General features: G+C 40.7%; 1 protein-coding gene across 2 annotated transcripts; it reads right to left on the bottom strand.

Annotated features, from left to right (window-relative positions):
• Positions 1 to 4259: 4259 nt before the first annotated feature.
• LOC102477755 (V-type proton ATPase subunit E 1) lies at positions 4260 to 4937 on the bottom strand. 2 transcript variants are annotated; one of them, XM_006169678.1, is made up of 2 exons: positions 4666 to 4937; positions 4260 to 4575 (listed from the first exon to the last, which is right to left on the bottom strand). In XM_006169678.1, exons 1-2 carry the CDS (start codon positions 4935 to 4937, stop codon positions 4260 to 4262), a joined length of 588 nt encoding a protein of 195 aa, XP_006169740.1. The 2 variants fall into 2 exon arrangements, with proteins under 2 accessions (XP_006169740.1, XP_006169739.1); XM_006169677.1 differs by having other exon boundaries at positions 4260 to 4937.
• Between the last annotated feature and the right edge of the window lie 7827 nt (positions 4938 to 12764).

Raw genomic sequence — 12764 nt, 5'->3', positions numbered from 1 at the left:
CATTCCTGTTCCCTTGTGTTCTTTTATCCTCTAAAAGGAAAGAAACATCTAATGATTTGTTTTCTTATAAGCCAGAGAGTGTGCCTGCTGTCACAAGGTGAACCCCTGACTGTACCCAGTGATCCCTGATTCAAGCTATGACCTAAAACCCAGCCCAGCCATGGAATCACCCCAGTTCCACTCCAAGTTCCCTGAGAATTCTTCCAATTGGAGAAGGCTTGCTGGGAAATTAGACTCCTAGCTCTGGCTAAATTTAGCCTTACATAGGTGACTGTTGAGTGAGCAACTAAACTCCCTTGGATTCTTGTTTCTTTCCCTTGTACAGCATGCACATCACCAAACCAATGTGCTTTGCTGAGAAAAGGAATGCTTTCTAATGCCATAGCCTAGTGACAGGCACTGAGCAGACATCCACTTGATGAAATAAATAATTAATTAAGCAATGCAAGTACAAACATTACACAATCATTTCCCCTGGTTTACCTTCTCCCCAAATGATTTACACATTAAATCTTATTTCAGAAAGTTTGCTTGCAGTGAAAACTTCTGTATAGTGCCTATTTCCAGCCTCAGTGAATGGCTTAATGATACCTACTACATACTTTCTACAACTAAATTTTGGTAAAGAAAATGACTTTAACTATCCCTTAGAATTTGCTATAGTAGAGTTTTCTTTAGACAGGTAATAATTATATCTTTTCCCACTGTACATCCTTCTGGTACCATGTAAGAAGAGTGGGAAAGAAGTATAAAGGATGTGAAATATGCCAAACCAATCAAATCTCTCTCTTGTGTTTCATCTATGGATGAGCTGAAGTTTTGGATTTTTTTTTTTTAACTTAATGAGGTGTCTTTCATTTAGAAAGATCCTATGATGTCAGTAGATCCTGTACTTTGAATTATGCTTTTATGATTTCTTACCTGTCACTATTGTACCAGCATCCTTACTTAATAATTTTTAAACCATAAGAGTTTCCGGTTCACGGTCAAGTTTAAAAGCTATAAGCTGGAGGATCAGCAGATGGCATAATGGTGACATCACTGAACTCCCATGTTGTCAGCTGTGGTTTGAATCCTGGACCTGGTGACTTAAACCTCATGCTGGGTGCATGTGCGTGTGCACCCAAAATCCTGAGAGGAGAATGGAGGAAAAGGGATTGTGGTGTGGCTATCCCCCCTGGGAGAGTGATTTCTTGCTTTCTGTCTCTCTGTCTTTCTCTGTATCTCTAGTGAGCACATGTGCCCTATAGCAAAAATCTCTCTCTAAAAAAAAAAAAAAAGAATAATAAAAAGCTAAAAGCTGTGATGAGGAAATAGTCTAGATATTCATTGACAGATCTTCATTGATATGATTCAGGTGCTATGCTGGATGTTAGGGGTGGTGGATTCCTTGTTGTCCTGAAAAAGACACCCTCCCTACCCTTCAGGGATATCTGATCTGACAGGGGACATAGGCATTAATCAAGCTATCACACAAGGGGCTGAATGATTGTAGATGGAGATGAAGCTTGTGAAATAGAGCATGGATCCAACAGAGTGCTTAGAGAAACCTAACACGGGCTAGAGGATCAGGAAAGCAGCCCCAAAGAAATGAGGATGAGCTAATATGGAAAGGAGAGATAGAAGCTGCTGCTGAGAAAAAGGGCGGGGAGATGGTTCAGAAGAAGGCATAGCGTTTGCAAAGGCCATGTAGGAGGAATAAGGCTGGCAAATTTGAGAAGCTGAAAGAATTTCCAGCCAAACAAGATCATAGGCTATGCTGTGCATAAGAGTGGTAGAATCAGTCTGACAATTAGGTAGTTAGAATAAAATAACCTGGGGACCATCAGAAGGCTTGATGATTACATCACTAGACTCCTACATAGTCAACCACAGTTTGAGTCCCAGACCTGGAGGCTTAAATCTCACACTAGGCATGTATGTGTGTGCCCAAAATCCCAAGAAGAAAATAGAAAAGCAGGGACTGCAGCATGGCCATTCCTCCAGGGAGGAATTTCTCACTTTCTGTCTCTCTCTCTCTCTCTGCCTCTCCAACAAGTGCATACACACTACAGCAAAAATATCTCAAGAAAATCTATAAAAGAATAAAATAACCTGACTTAGAGGGTCCTTTTGAAGTAGATATTTGGGTTAAGTATGTGACTGGGAGTAGGGCGTATTCAGTGTTCTGGTAAGGGCCAGGTTATTATAAATATTAGGAGCAAGTTCAAGGCTATTTGATCATACTTTTCAAAAATTAACTTAAAATTTATACATCCCATCACTGTACATCACAATAGCTTATAAAATAAATTTTCTTCGCATAAATACACTTCACACCAGTTCAGTTAAAGATATCGTCATACATGTTATCATCAACAGACAATCTGCCATTTTCGTGTCCCTTAAATATCCTGTCTCTCTATTTTTCTCCTTGATTCCTTTCCTCTCACTCTTCCCCGCCTTGCACCCTCCTCCCACCTTGTCTCCAGTATCTGCAATGTTCTCCATGCTTCTATATCCTCCAATCTTTCAGTTTCCTCCATAGAGTGCAGACATTCAGAATATATTAAGTGGGAACATACAATGTCTCTCTACAATGTCTCTCTTTCACAGTTTTGCTTGCTTCATTCTGCAGTCAGTCTTTCATATTTGTCCACTTTCTATCGAATGCTAGGGTCTTGTTTTTTATGACTGAGTAGTATTCCACAGTGTGTATGTACCACACTTTTCAATCCATTCATTTGTTCATAGACAATTGTGTTGGTTCCATGTCTTAGCAATTGTGAATAAGGCCACAATAAACATGGATGTTTCTGACTGAGCATTTTCCTATCCTTTGGGTAGATATCCAGGAGTAGAAATGCTGGGTCGTATGGTAGTTCTATTTGTAGGTCTTTGAGGAACCTCCATACTGTTCTCCATGGTGGCTGTACTAATTTTTATTCCCACCAACAGTGTAGGAAAGTTCCCTTTTCACCAATCTTGTTAGCACTTATCATTGTTTATTTTTTAATCTTAGCCATTCTGACTGGGGTTAGGTAGTATCTCATTGATTGATTTGCATCTCCCTTATGATAAGGGATGTGAACATTTTTTCATATGCTGTTTTGCTGTTTGTATTCTTCCTTAGATGTCTGTTCAGCGAATTTGCCCATCTTTTAATTGGGTTAATCATTTTTTTTTCTGGATAGTAAGCGACTTGAATTCCCTGTATATTTTGGTTATCAGTCCCTTGTCTGAGGCATAGTTTGCAAATGTATTCTCCCATTCTGAGGGTTGCTGGTTCACTCTAACTGTTGTTCCTTTTGCTGAGCAAAAGTATTTTAATCTAATGTAATCCCATTTGTCCATTTTTGGGATTATTGCCTGTGTTTTAAGGGTCTTAATTAAGAAGTTTTTGCCTGCTCCAATGTCTTCAAGAGTTTTCCCTGCATTATCCACTGGTAGTTGTATAGTTTGAGATCTTAGATTTAGATCTTTGATCCGTTTTGAGTTGATTTTTTGTTAATAGTGAGAGATAGGAGTAATTTAATCTTTTTGCAGTTCGATACCCAGATTTTCCAGCACTATTTGCTAAAGAGATTTTCTTTTCCCCTCTGGATCGATTGGTGCCCTTTGTCAAAAACCAGTTGGCTGTATGTTTGGGGGTTTATTTCTTGGGTGGGTCTCTATTCTGTTCCATTGGTCCATATGCCTGTTTTTGTGCCACTACCATGCTGTTGCCTTTTTTTTTTCTTTTTTGAGATCCACATACACCTTTCATTTTAAGAAATAAAGCAGATCCATGGTTTAGACGTTAAATCACTTTTGCAGACAAGGAAAACTTCTAGGCCCACACAGGTAACACGGAAGCAACTACCACTGGAAGGATGCATGCCCTACATGCAGCTGAAGCCTCAGAGCAGAGACTTGGAAGGAGAGAACCATAGAGAGGCCCCTGCAGAGGTCACTGAGCCTGGGAATAACAGGGCTCAGTGACGTCCAGGCAAACCACCAGCTGATCCCCTCGCCATCATGGTACAGAACAGCTCCAGGCCATGTTCCTCTGGAGTAAACTAGACTCTGGAGTGAACTAGAGGTAGGTTCTTGATCATGTTCCATGGAACATTCTCCCGTCATTACCAACTAGGCCAAGGCACTGGCTGCAGGGGGAACCCATGGGGAAATAGATGACAGTATTCAAACAGCAAAGGAGAAGGCACATAGACAACCTTGACTCTTCAGATTCTCAGAAACTTCCACGGTAGAGCAGGAGATGGACTCCACATTCCCAAGGCTTAGTCCAAAAACTTCTCATTGGCATTTGCACCAAACAAGGCTCCCCAGACTTCCGGCATCATCTGTGGGGCTAAGAGGTTCAGCCAGCTTTCCAGGGTGTTAGAAACCTTTATTTTCCAGTCTCGGTTGTAGATCTCAACCCTACCAGCTATGTCCTCAGGCAAGAATGCCTCCTGATCGATCCGGAGATCAACATCCTTTTGGATGGCGACCTTGTACATAGGGATGGCTTTTTGTGCTGCAGCCTTTACCAGAGGAAAGTCTTGTTTCCTGCAACAAACAATCATTCGGGGCTCCAACAACTGGTACAAGCCCTGGAGGACCAGTCCATCCAGCAGCACCTGGTACCTGGATGTATCTTTCACCACTTTGCTGAGTCTCTGCTTTGCTTCATTCAGAAGGTCTGTGATAAGGTCATCTCTTGCTCTGAGGACCTCCGGCCTTGCTTGATTCATCAAATTAGACATCTGAATTTTCTTCTGCTCAATCTGCTTTTCTTTCTTCTCATAGTCTTCCATAATCTCCAATCTTTGAGTTTGCACAAGACGACCTTTCTCAATGTTGAACTCTTCTTCTGCCTTTGCATTTATTTCTTCTGCTTTCTCATTGGCCTCTTGTTCAGTGAAAGCCATCATATGCTTAATCTGCTTTTGCACATCAGCATCACTGAGGGCCATGGTGAAAGAGGCACTAGGCTGCTGAGCAACTGGCTCGAGCTGACAGCTGACGTTTGAAGGAGGCAGCAGGAGAGCCAGAGCTACCATGCTGTTTTAATTATCATAGCTTTGCAATGTATTTTGGGGTCAGGGAGTGAGATGCCTCCTACTCCGCTCTTCTTCCACAGTATTGCTTTGGCAATATGGGGTCTTTTATGATTCCAGATGAATTCTGTGATTGATTTTTCTAAATTTGTGAAGAATATTTCTGGTAATTTGATTTGGATTGTGTTAAATTTGTAGCTTAATTTGGGGAGAATTTGAGTATATTAATTCTTCCGACTCAAGAACGTGGGAATGTCTTTTCACTTTTTTGTGTCACTTTTAATTTCTCTTAATTTGCGTGTAGAGGTCTTTGAATTCTTTGGTTATAGTTTTTTTTAAAACAAATGTTTGTTGTGTTTTTATTATGTGCCAGATAGGTTAGAATGAGCCAGGAGGACAAAGTTTATAATGATGGTTAAACATGTCAGCTATGGACAGACAAGTATGGGATTGTATCTCTACTTCAAAATGTGAGAGCTTTAGAAGTGCTTTTGAAGCTTTTATGTTACTTAATTTCTTTAAGGTTCAGTTTTCTCAACTACCAAATAAAGGAAAATAGCTTTTCAAAGGGTGGTCAGGAATATCAAATGATTTCATGCATACAAAATATTCAGCTTAGTGCTGGATGGACCATAGATATTTAATTAATATTGGCTATATGCAAATCAGCTGGAAAAATTAAAAAAAAAATAATCTTCGTTTCTAAGTCTGGGCTTTAGATACTGAGAAAACCCCTAGAGTAGCTGAGGGGACAATTGAAGGGACAAGGGGAAGTTTCCTGCCAGCTGCACCATCAACCCAAGAGACTAAGCTGGCACCTTCCTTGTCCCTGTAGACAGCAGCTTGCCGCTGGCTGGGATGGTGGCAGTGGGCCAGTCACTGAGTTTAAATAGAATTTTCTTTGCAAATTGACATAGCAATGAAATTACCAAACTGCTGTGTTTATCTTTCCAAATAAAAGACAGATTTTAAGTACATTATACCAATGTAATTGAAAATCAGAAGCAAATGAGAGGGTGTGTTGTAACTTCTGAGCTAATGTGAGATTCTACTCTCCTAACCTCTAGTTAGGTATGGGAGGAGGACAAAGTAGAGAAGATACATTTGCGGTATCCCTGGGCTCAGAACCATTTGGATGAGCTGATGTCTTAAAGTGATAGCAGCTCACCATGTGGGAAACTCAAAGCCCCCAGGTTCTCTCTAGGGATGCAAATACAGCAACTTGGATTTCAATTAAGATTCTGCTATCCCCAGGATAGAGTCCTCTTAATCCTTCTTCAGAGGTGCTGCCTGGGTAATCAAACCCTCATGCAGCAGGCTGCAGGCTGCATGCTGCAGGTGGCTTTGTTTAACCCAAGCTTAACTGCCAAAGCTCTCTGAGACAAGCTCACCTGTTTAGAATCCACACATAACCTCTGTTGGCTGCATGGGGGGAATTGAAATACTTCTGTGTGGTGAAGGAAACTACCTGATCCTAAAAGTAGAGAATTGGAAGCTTTTACAAGCATTCCCAGGACTTGCTGGCTACCTGGTTTCATTTTCAATGGTTTGTTTTCTCTTTTTATTTGTTTGTTTTTGATGGAGAGGGGTCTTTTTCCTTGCTTTGGTGGTCTCTGTACCTGAACAGTGGCAGTAAGGGAGGTGGAGATGGGCCTCCATCCTTTGTAACCCTATCATTCCCACTCAGTCATGCCAACTTAAAGTAATACCTTTTTTGGATGTGAGCAATTAAAGCTATTTCCTTAACCTTAAGAATATGAAAGAGGCTGAGCTGCAGTGGTGCAGTGGTAGCATGATGCTCTGCATGCTGGTGGCCAGGTGGAAGATCCAGGTTTAGTTCCTAGGTCATCCTGTTCATGCCAGACTTGCATGTGCTTGTGCCCAGGATCCCAGTGTAAGATCCTGTTGAGGGTGCTGCTTTATCTCTACCTCTGTTTCTCTTATGAAAGAAAGAAAGAAACTTTTTTTGAAAATATAAAAACACTTTTTAAAAACTTGTCTATTTTTAAAATATAATCATGCATAATCTAGATAAGAATGAAGTAGTTTGAGACAAGTGCTTGGGCAGGTTACTACCCTAAGCCTATCTTGTATAGTTTTCCCCTACTGACTCCAGCTCATCCTTCTTAGCTTTTCACCAGCATCCCGTGGCTAACTCCTGAACAAGAGGATGAAATTCTATCTGGATATACTGGTCATCCTCACATCAGATACAAAACAGGTAAAAAACAAACAAACAAACAAAAAACAAGTATCTGTGATAGAAGTGTGGTATAACAGTATATTGTCTGAGAGAATGGAAATAGAATTTTGCTTGAAGAATACTGGCAAGTGAGTATTTGAAAAACATTGACAATTGAGTGATATTATGTTGGCTTTTGTGATAGAGTTGTTTAGCGAGTTTTCATCATTGGGCTTCTGTGTAGAACTTTGAGCAGATTCATAAGCTAATGCCATTAATAGGAAGACAGAAGGACCAGCAGATGGCATAATGGTTACGTCGCTGGACTCCCACATAGTTGACTATGGTTCAAGTCCTGGACTTGGCTACTTAAAACTCACGCTGGGCACAGGTGCAGAGTCCTCCCAAAGTCCTGAGAAGAGAATGGAGGAGAATGAACTGTGGCATGGTCTTTCCCTCTGAGGGGTAGGAAGGTAAATTCTTTTTTTTCTCTCTCTGTCCCTCCAGCAAGCACATGCGCCCTATAGCAAAAATCTCTCTTAAAGAAAAAAAGGAAAAGCTAGATGGACAGAAATCTCTGACTTGGGTTGCATATGGATTTCCCTGTTGTTTCCACCTTGCATTGAAATTCTGTTCTCCTGATGGACTCATTTAATGAGGTCAGGGTAACCTAGAGAATCAAGCATGTCTGTTTTTACTGGGGAACATGTAGAAGCAAGATAATGGTTAAGGTGAGTTCTGTCTGTCATCACGAAATACCCATAGTCTTGAAAGAAAAGGCTAGACAATATGGGTATTATTGTCAGTGATACAGGTTGGGTGTTCTCACCTAGCAAAGAAATGCAGAAAATAACATTTCATTTTTTGTCTTTAATGAAAAGCATTAGAACAAAACCAGTTTGGGACCAATCCTTGCTCTGAGAACTCTTGAGCTGGGTGACCTTCTTTCTTTGTGCATACAAGTTTGCTCAACTGTGGATGAGATATGAGACCAGAAGATCTCTAAGATTCCCATGTAGTAAAGAGGAACTTGGATCCATGAAGTATGTTATTTAGTCCCACCTTTAGTACTGATTAGAAAACATCTTTCTTTTCTCTGCGCTCAGTTTTCTATAAGATGGTGGTGGGGGGAGGAGTTTGGATAAGATATCTGTAACATCCCTCTCAATTCTGAAGGGCAGATTGATTATCACTATGCAAGAAAGCAATGATAAGATACTTGCCCATGAAACACAGCTGCATCATGTTGAGAAGCTAATCGACTTAGCATCTAATGGAGATGCTGAGCCATCCTGTCTCCCAGTGCATACATTCTCCTCTACCTTCTTGGACCACTTGGGCATCCTGAGGCTCAGGTCAATTTAACTGCTTAGGTCACAGAGAAAATTCAGCTAAATGGAATAGTATCGGGAATGCTATTGCTATCTGAGCTGGACGATGTTTTGAAGGTATCATATGCTGTAGGAAATGAAGGAAATGTTTACAGAGGGAGGATGTGATGACAGCAACGTTTTGATAGCAGTTCAAATGAAAAATGTTCAGGGTGAGGTAGCTGGTTTAGATAAGTGCATCAGGACAGTAGTTAATGTGATCTCAGCTACATCCACTTACATCAATGGGGGAGGAATGATCACAGATCCATGTAGGAGAGAGAGAGTGCCTACCTCCAAATATATGTTCCTGGCAGTAGAGTTCAGTTTCGTTCAGAGAGGATATTAATTGTGGAGCATGTCCAGGAAGAGAGATAAGAAAGGAGATAGTGGGATCAGTAGTGACATCTGTAAGCAATGGGAACCACATGCAAGAAGAGGTCTTGGGTTTGTGTCCTGGGACCTCTCTTAGCACACTGGGCACACATGTATGTCTGCCTACAATTTGGGCCTGCTGAGACGGAGTACATGTGAAAATACTATTGAGGGTACTGTGTATCTTCCTGTCTCCCTGTCTTAAAAATACAAATAAGACTAAAAACAGAGATAGGTTAAACCTTAGTATAAAAAGAACAGTTGACATTTCTGGGGTGAGGGCAAAAAACTGAAAATAATGGAGGAATGAGAGAACAATCCATCATGAGGAGGTGGGCATGTGACTGCTAGCAGAAAGGAGATTTATTCCTTCCACATAAAACAATAGTCAGTTTTAAGGAGACAAGTACCCACTCAGGATAAAGAAAAACTTTGAGAATTTTATAATAGTGGGAGGCATTTGTGCCTTCATCAAGGAACTCCTTATTGCTGGGAAGCTCAAGGAGAGGCTGGGAGGTCAATCTTTCAATGTGCTGTATTGAATAGGAGATTTTCATTCTCTTACCTTATGGTGGATACATCATTAGAATTAAGTTCTCATATTCTTGTAGTGATTACTCTACCAATCTACTTTGTGACCTACACTAGGTCATTTAGCTTTTCTGGACCTTAGTCTACTCATCTGCAAAGTGGAAACAAAAGCACCTGTCCAACAATAATGTTGCACACGCCCCTTAGGATAGAATATTACATTTGAAAGTGCTTTGTAGAACTGGACAGACTATGTAAATGACACATTTATAATGTCACAATTTTTCATTCTCTGGTCATTGTCACCTTTTTTTTTTTTTTTTTGAGAGGTTTTTGCTATAGGGCGCGTGCGCTCGCCAGACAGAGAGAGACATAGAGACAGAAAGCGAGAAATCACCCCCAGGGGGGATGGTCACGCCACCATCCTTTCTCCTCCATTCTCCTCTTGGGATCTTGGGCACGCACGCACACGTGCCCGGCGTGAGTTCTAAGCCACCGGGTCTGGGATGCGAACCGCCGTGGGATACGTGGGAATCCAGCGACATAGCCATTACGCTAACTGCTGGTTCCCACCTTTTTTTTTTTTTTTTTTTAAGAGAGATATTTGCTGTAGGGTGCACGTGCTGGCTGGAGAGATAGAGAGAGAGAGACAAAAACAAGAGATCACCCCCAGGGGTAATGGCTATGCCACAATCCCTTCTCCTGTATTCTCCTCTCAAGATCTTGGGCATGCATGCACGCATGCCTGGCATGAGTTTTAAGTTGCCAGGTACAGTTCTCGAATTGTGGTCGACTATGTGGGAGTTCAACGATGTAACCATTACATCATCTGCTTGTTCCTTTAGTCATTGTCTTGAGTTACAATACATCATGATGATTAAGGGTAGAGTCTCTAGGGTTATTCGAGACCTGGCTCTGCAATTTGCTGTATATATGATCTTTGCTGGTTTATTTAACTTGTTGACCCTCAGTTCCATGGTCTAAATTATGGGACTGATAAAAATAAAAATAATTTCAGACAGTCATTGTGAGGATCGGAGCCATAATGTGTGCAAAGTGATTTTCACAGTGCATGGCATGGAGTACACTTTCCTCACATCTTTGTTCTTTATATCATTACCATTATCCTCAGCAGGACTTATATCTTTTGCAGTGGGTTATGACACCAGTTGGCTGAGTTGTCAGGTGTCTTTCAGATGCCTCTTGAAGGGACTTTAACCCATCCCTGAGTATCCAAGGCAGAGAACAGAGAATGCCCATCTAGATCCCTCAAAGGACATCTAAACACAACTTCCAAAGTTTGTCAACTTGGCGACCCCAAATGTTTTCCTTTATTTGGAAGCTCATAATATTCAATCATAAATGTTTCATAATTGCCTCATGAATTATTCACCTGCAACTTAATAACCTTAAATTTTATGGGATTATGGTTTTATAGGAGAAAAACATTAGCAACCTGGGACCCAGCTGTGAAGAGAAAGTGCTGACATCACCAATTTATTTTCACTATGCAGTAGAAGTTTTTTTTTTTGTGACTATGAAATATAGAATATTAATAAAAGAGCAAATAAAAAAAACTAAAAGAAGAGGAAAAAAATCCTTACGTTGCTCTTTCTCAAAAATTTAATCTCAAAGCTGTGTTTGCAATATTTTTTCCTATTGCCAAGAAGCTGATCCAGCTCCATTATTGTTGGTGTCACTCTTTCTGGTGAAGCCAAAAAAAAAATCATTTGTTTTCCTTCCATACTTACCTAATCTTTGGCTTTTCTATACTTTTATCTGTTACTCAGTTATATTTTTTTTAGTAGATTTTCACTGGTGACTTTAGAATTAGTATCACCCGAAAATCATCCTAGACTATTAGTTTTGGAATATTTTTGGTATTGTCTAAAAAAAAAGCAGTGTAATACAGAGTAAAAAATACTGGTTGGAAGATTTGAATCCAATTTTAAACTAACCAGCCCAGCACTGCAGGTAAGGGAAGGCTGGGGTACTGATAGGCTAAGCCCAGTGGTAGGATGAGAAGGAAGCTATAAAGAGAAAGCTAGTCCATATCAGAAAGCTGGCAGAGAAGTCAACCTCTTAAACAGAGAAGAACAAAGTATGATTATTCTATCCTCTCACTGCCAGGTAAGGGTGCTTCCACACCAACTGATATTAAAACCCTTTTCATTGAAATCAGATGGCATGTGTGCACTTTTTGGAATCTAAGAGCAGTAGAAAGACAATAAAAGGTTTAGTCTAAGTTTCCCATTTTACAGATGAGAAAACTGACACCTAATGAAGAGAATAGATTTGCCCAAGTTTTCACTCTATGTTCATGGCAGAAACTGAGATAAAAAACCTAATTCTCTGATTTCTAATACTGTTGAAAATGTCCCAAATGTGCTACAAGTAGGGGCTCCTGAAAGGGAGAGCAGGAGGTTACGAACAAAAGTGGAGTTAGAGCAAGTATTGGGTAAGGCAGAGTCTGGAGGAAAAGGGCTAAGAAATGTGATTCTGCTACTGGCAAATGAATCCTTCGAGCAGAGCCTGGGAGTCATTGGGGCATGTTTTGGACTGGCTAGACCTGAGTCATCCAATTAAAATGGGAACAGGTGCCCCAGAGGCAGTGCCTCCTCTCCTCCTTGCAGTTTGAGCTGACTTCTAATAACATTTTATTAAAATTCTCTGGATCCTGATTAATTTTCCTGGCTGACTTCTTTCTTATTGCTCTCCTGGCCACAAGATGAGGACAGTGAGTACTCTAACGAATGGAGTGATCAGTTATGCTCAACTCATTTGGTTCGTCCTCTGCCTAATGAAGCCTTGGGGATGTCCCCCTCTTGCTTTTTGGGATGAATATTGGGAGATGACCTGAGAATTGCGGGTTTTACCAAGGACCCACCAGGACACTGTCTATACAAAGATCGCTGATCTGGTTATAGGAAGGGAGAGCTAAGGGAGAAAGAGAACTCATGTTTGCTGAGTGCCTACTATGTGCTAAGCATTTTCTTAGGATCTATTCTCTGGGTACCTAGAATATCCTGTGTATGCTAGCACAAAGTTACAGAGATCCGTTTCCTCGAAAACATCATGAAAACTTGAGGAAGGCAATATGTCATTCTCAGAGTAAAATTCTTAGTCTCCACACGATGGTCAACTCACAGAAAGTTCTCAATAAGCAGGTCTTCAGCAGATGAGTGAGTACATATTAGGCTTTCTTATTTAGTACTCATCATCACCCTTACTCTTATTCTTATTCCCATTTTCAGATGATTAAAACAAGGCTCAGAAGAACTTGCC

Source organism: Tupaia chinensis, unplaced genomic scaffold, assembly GCF_000334495.1.
Source record: "Tupaia chinensis unplaced genomic scaffold, TupChi_1.0 Scaffold147369_1, whole genome shotgun sequence".
NCBI classification, from domain to species: domain Eukaryota; kingdom Metazoa; phylum Chordata; class Mammalia; order Scandentia; family Tupaiidae; genus Tupaia; species Tupaia belangeri.
Note: the sequence above shows the minus strand (reverse complement) of the source record. Positions and strands in the feature narration are given on the sequence as shown.

Bases quoted from the DNA above. Each gene is read 5' to 3' on its own strand.
- LOC102477755 (XM_006169677.1), bottom strand. From the start codon at position 4,937: ATGGCCCTCAGTGATGCTGATGTGCAAAAGCAGATTAAGCATATGATG.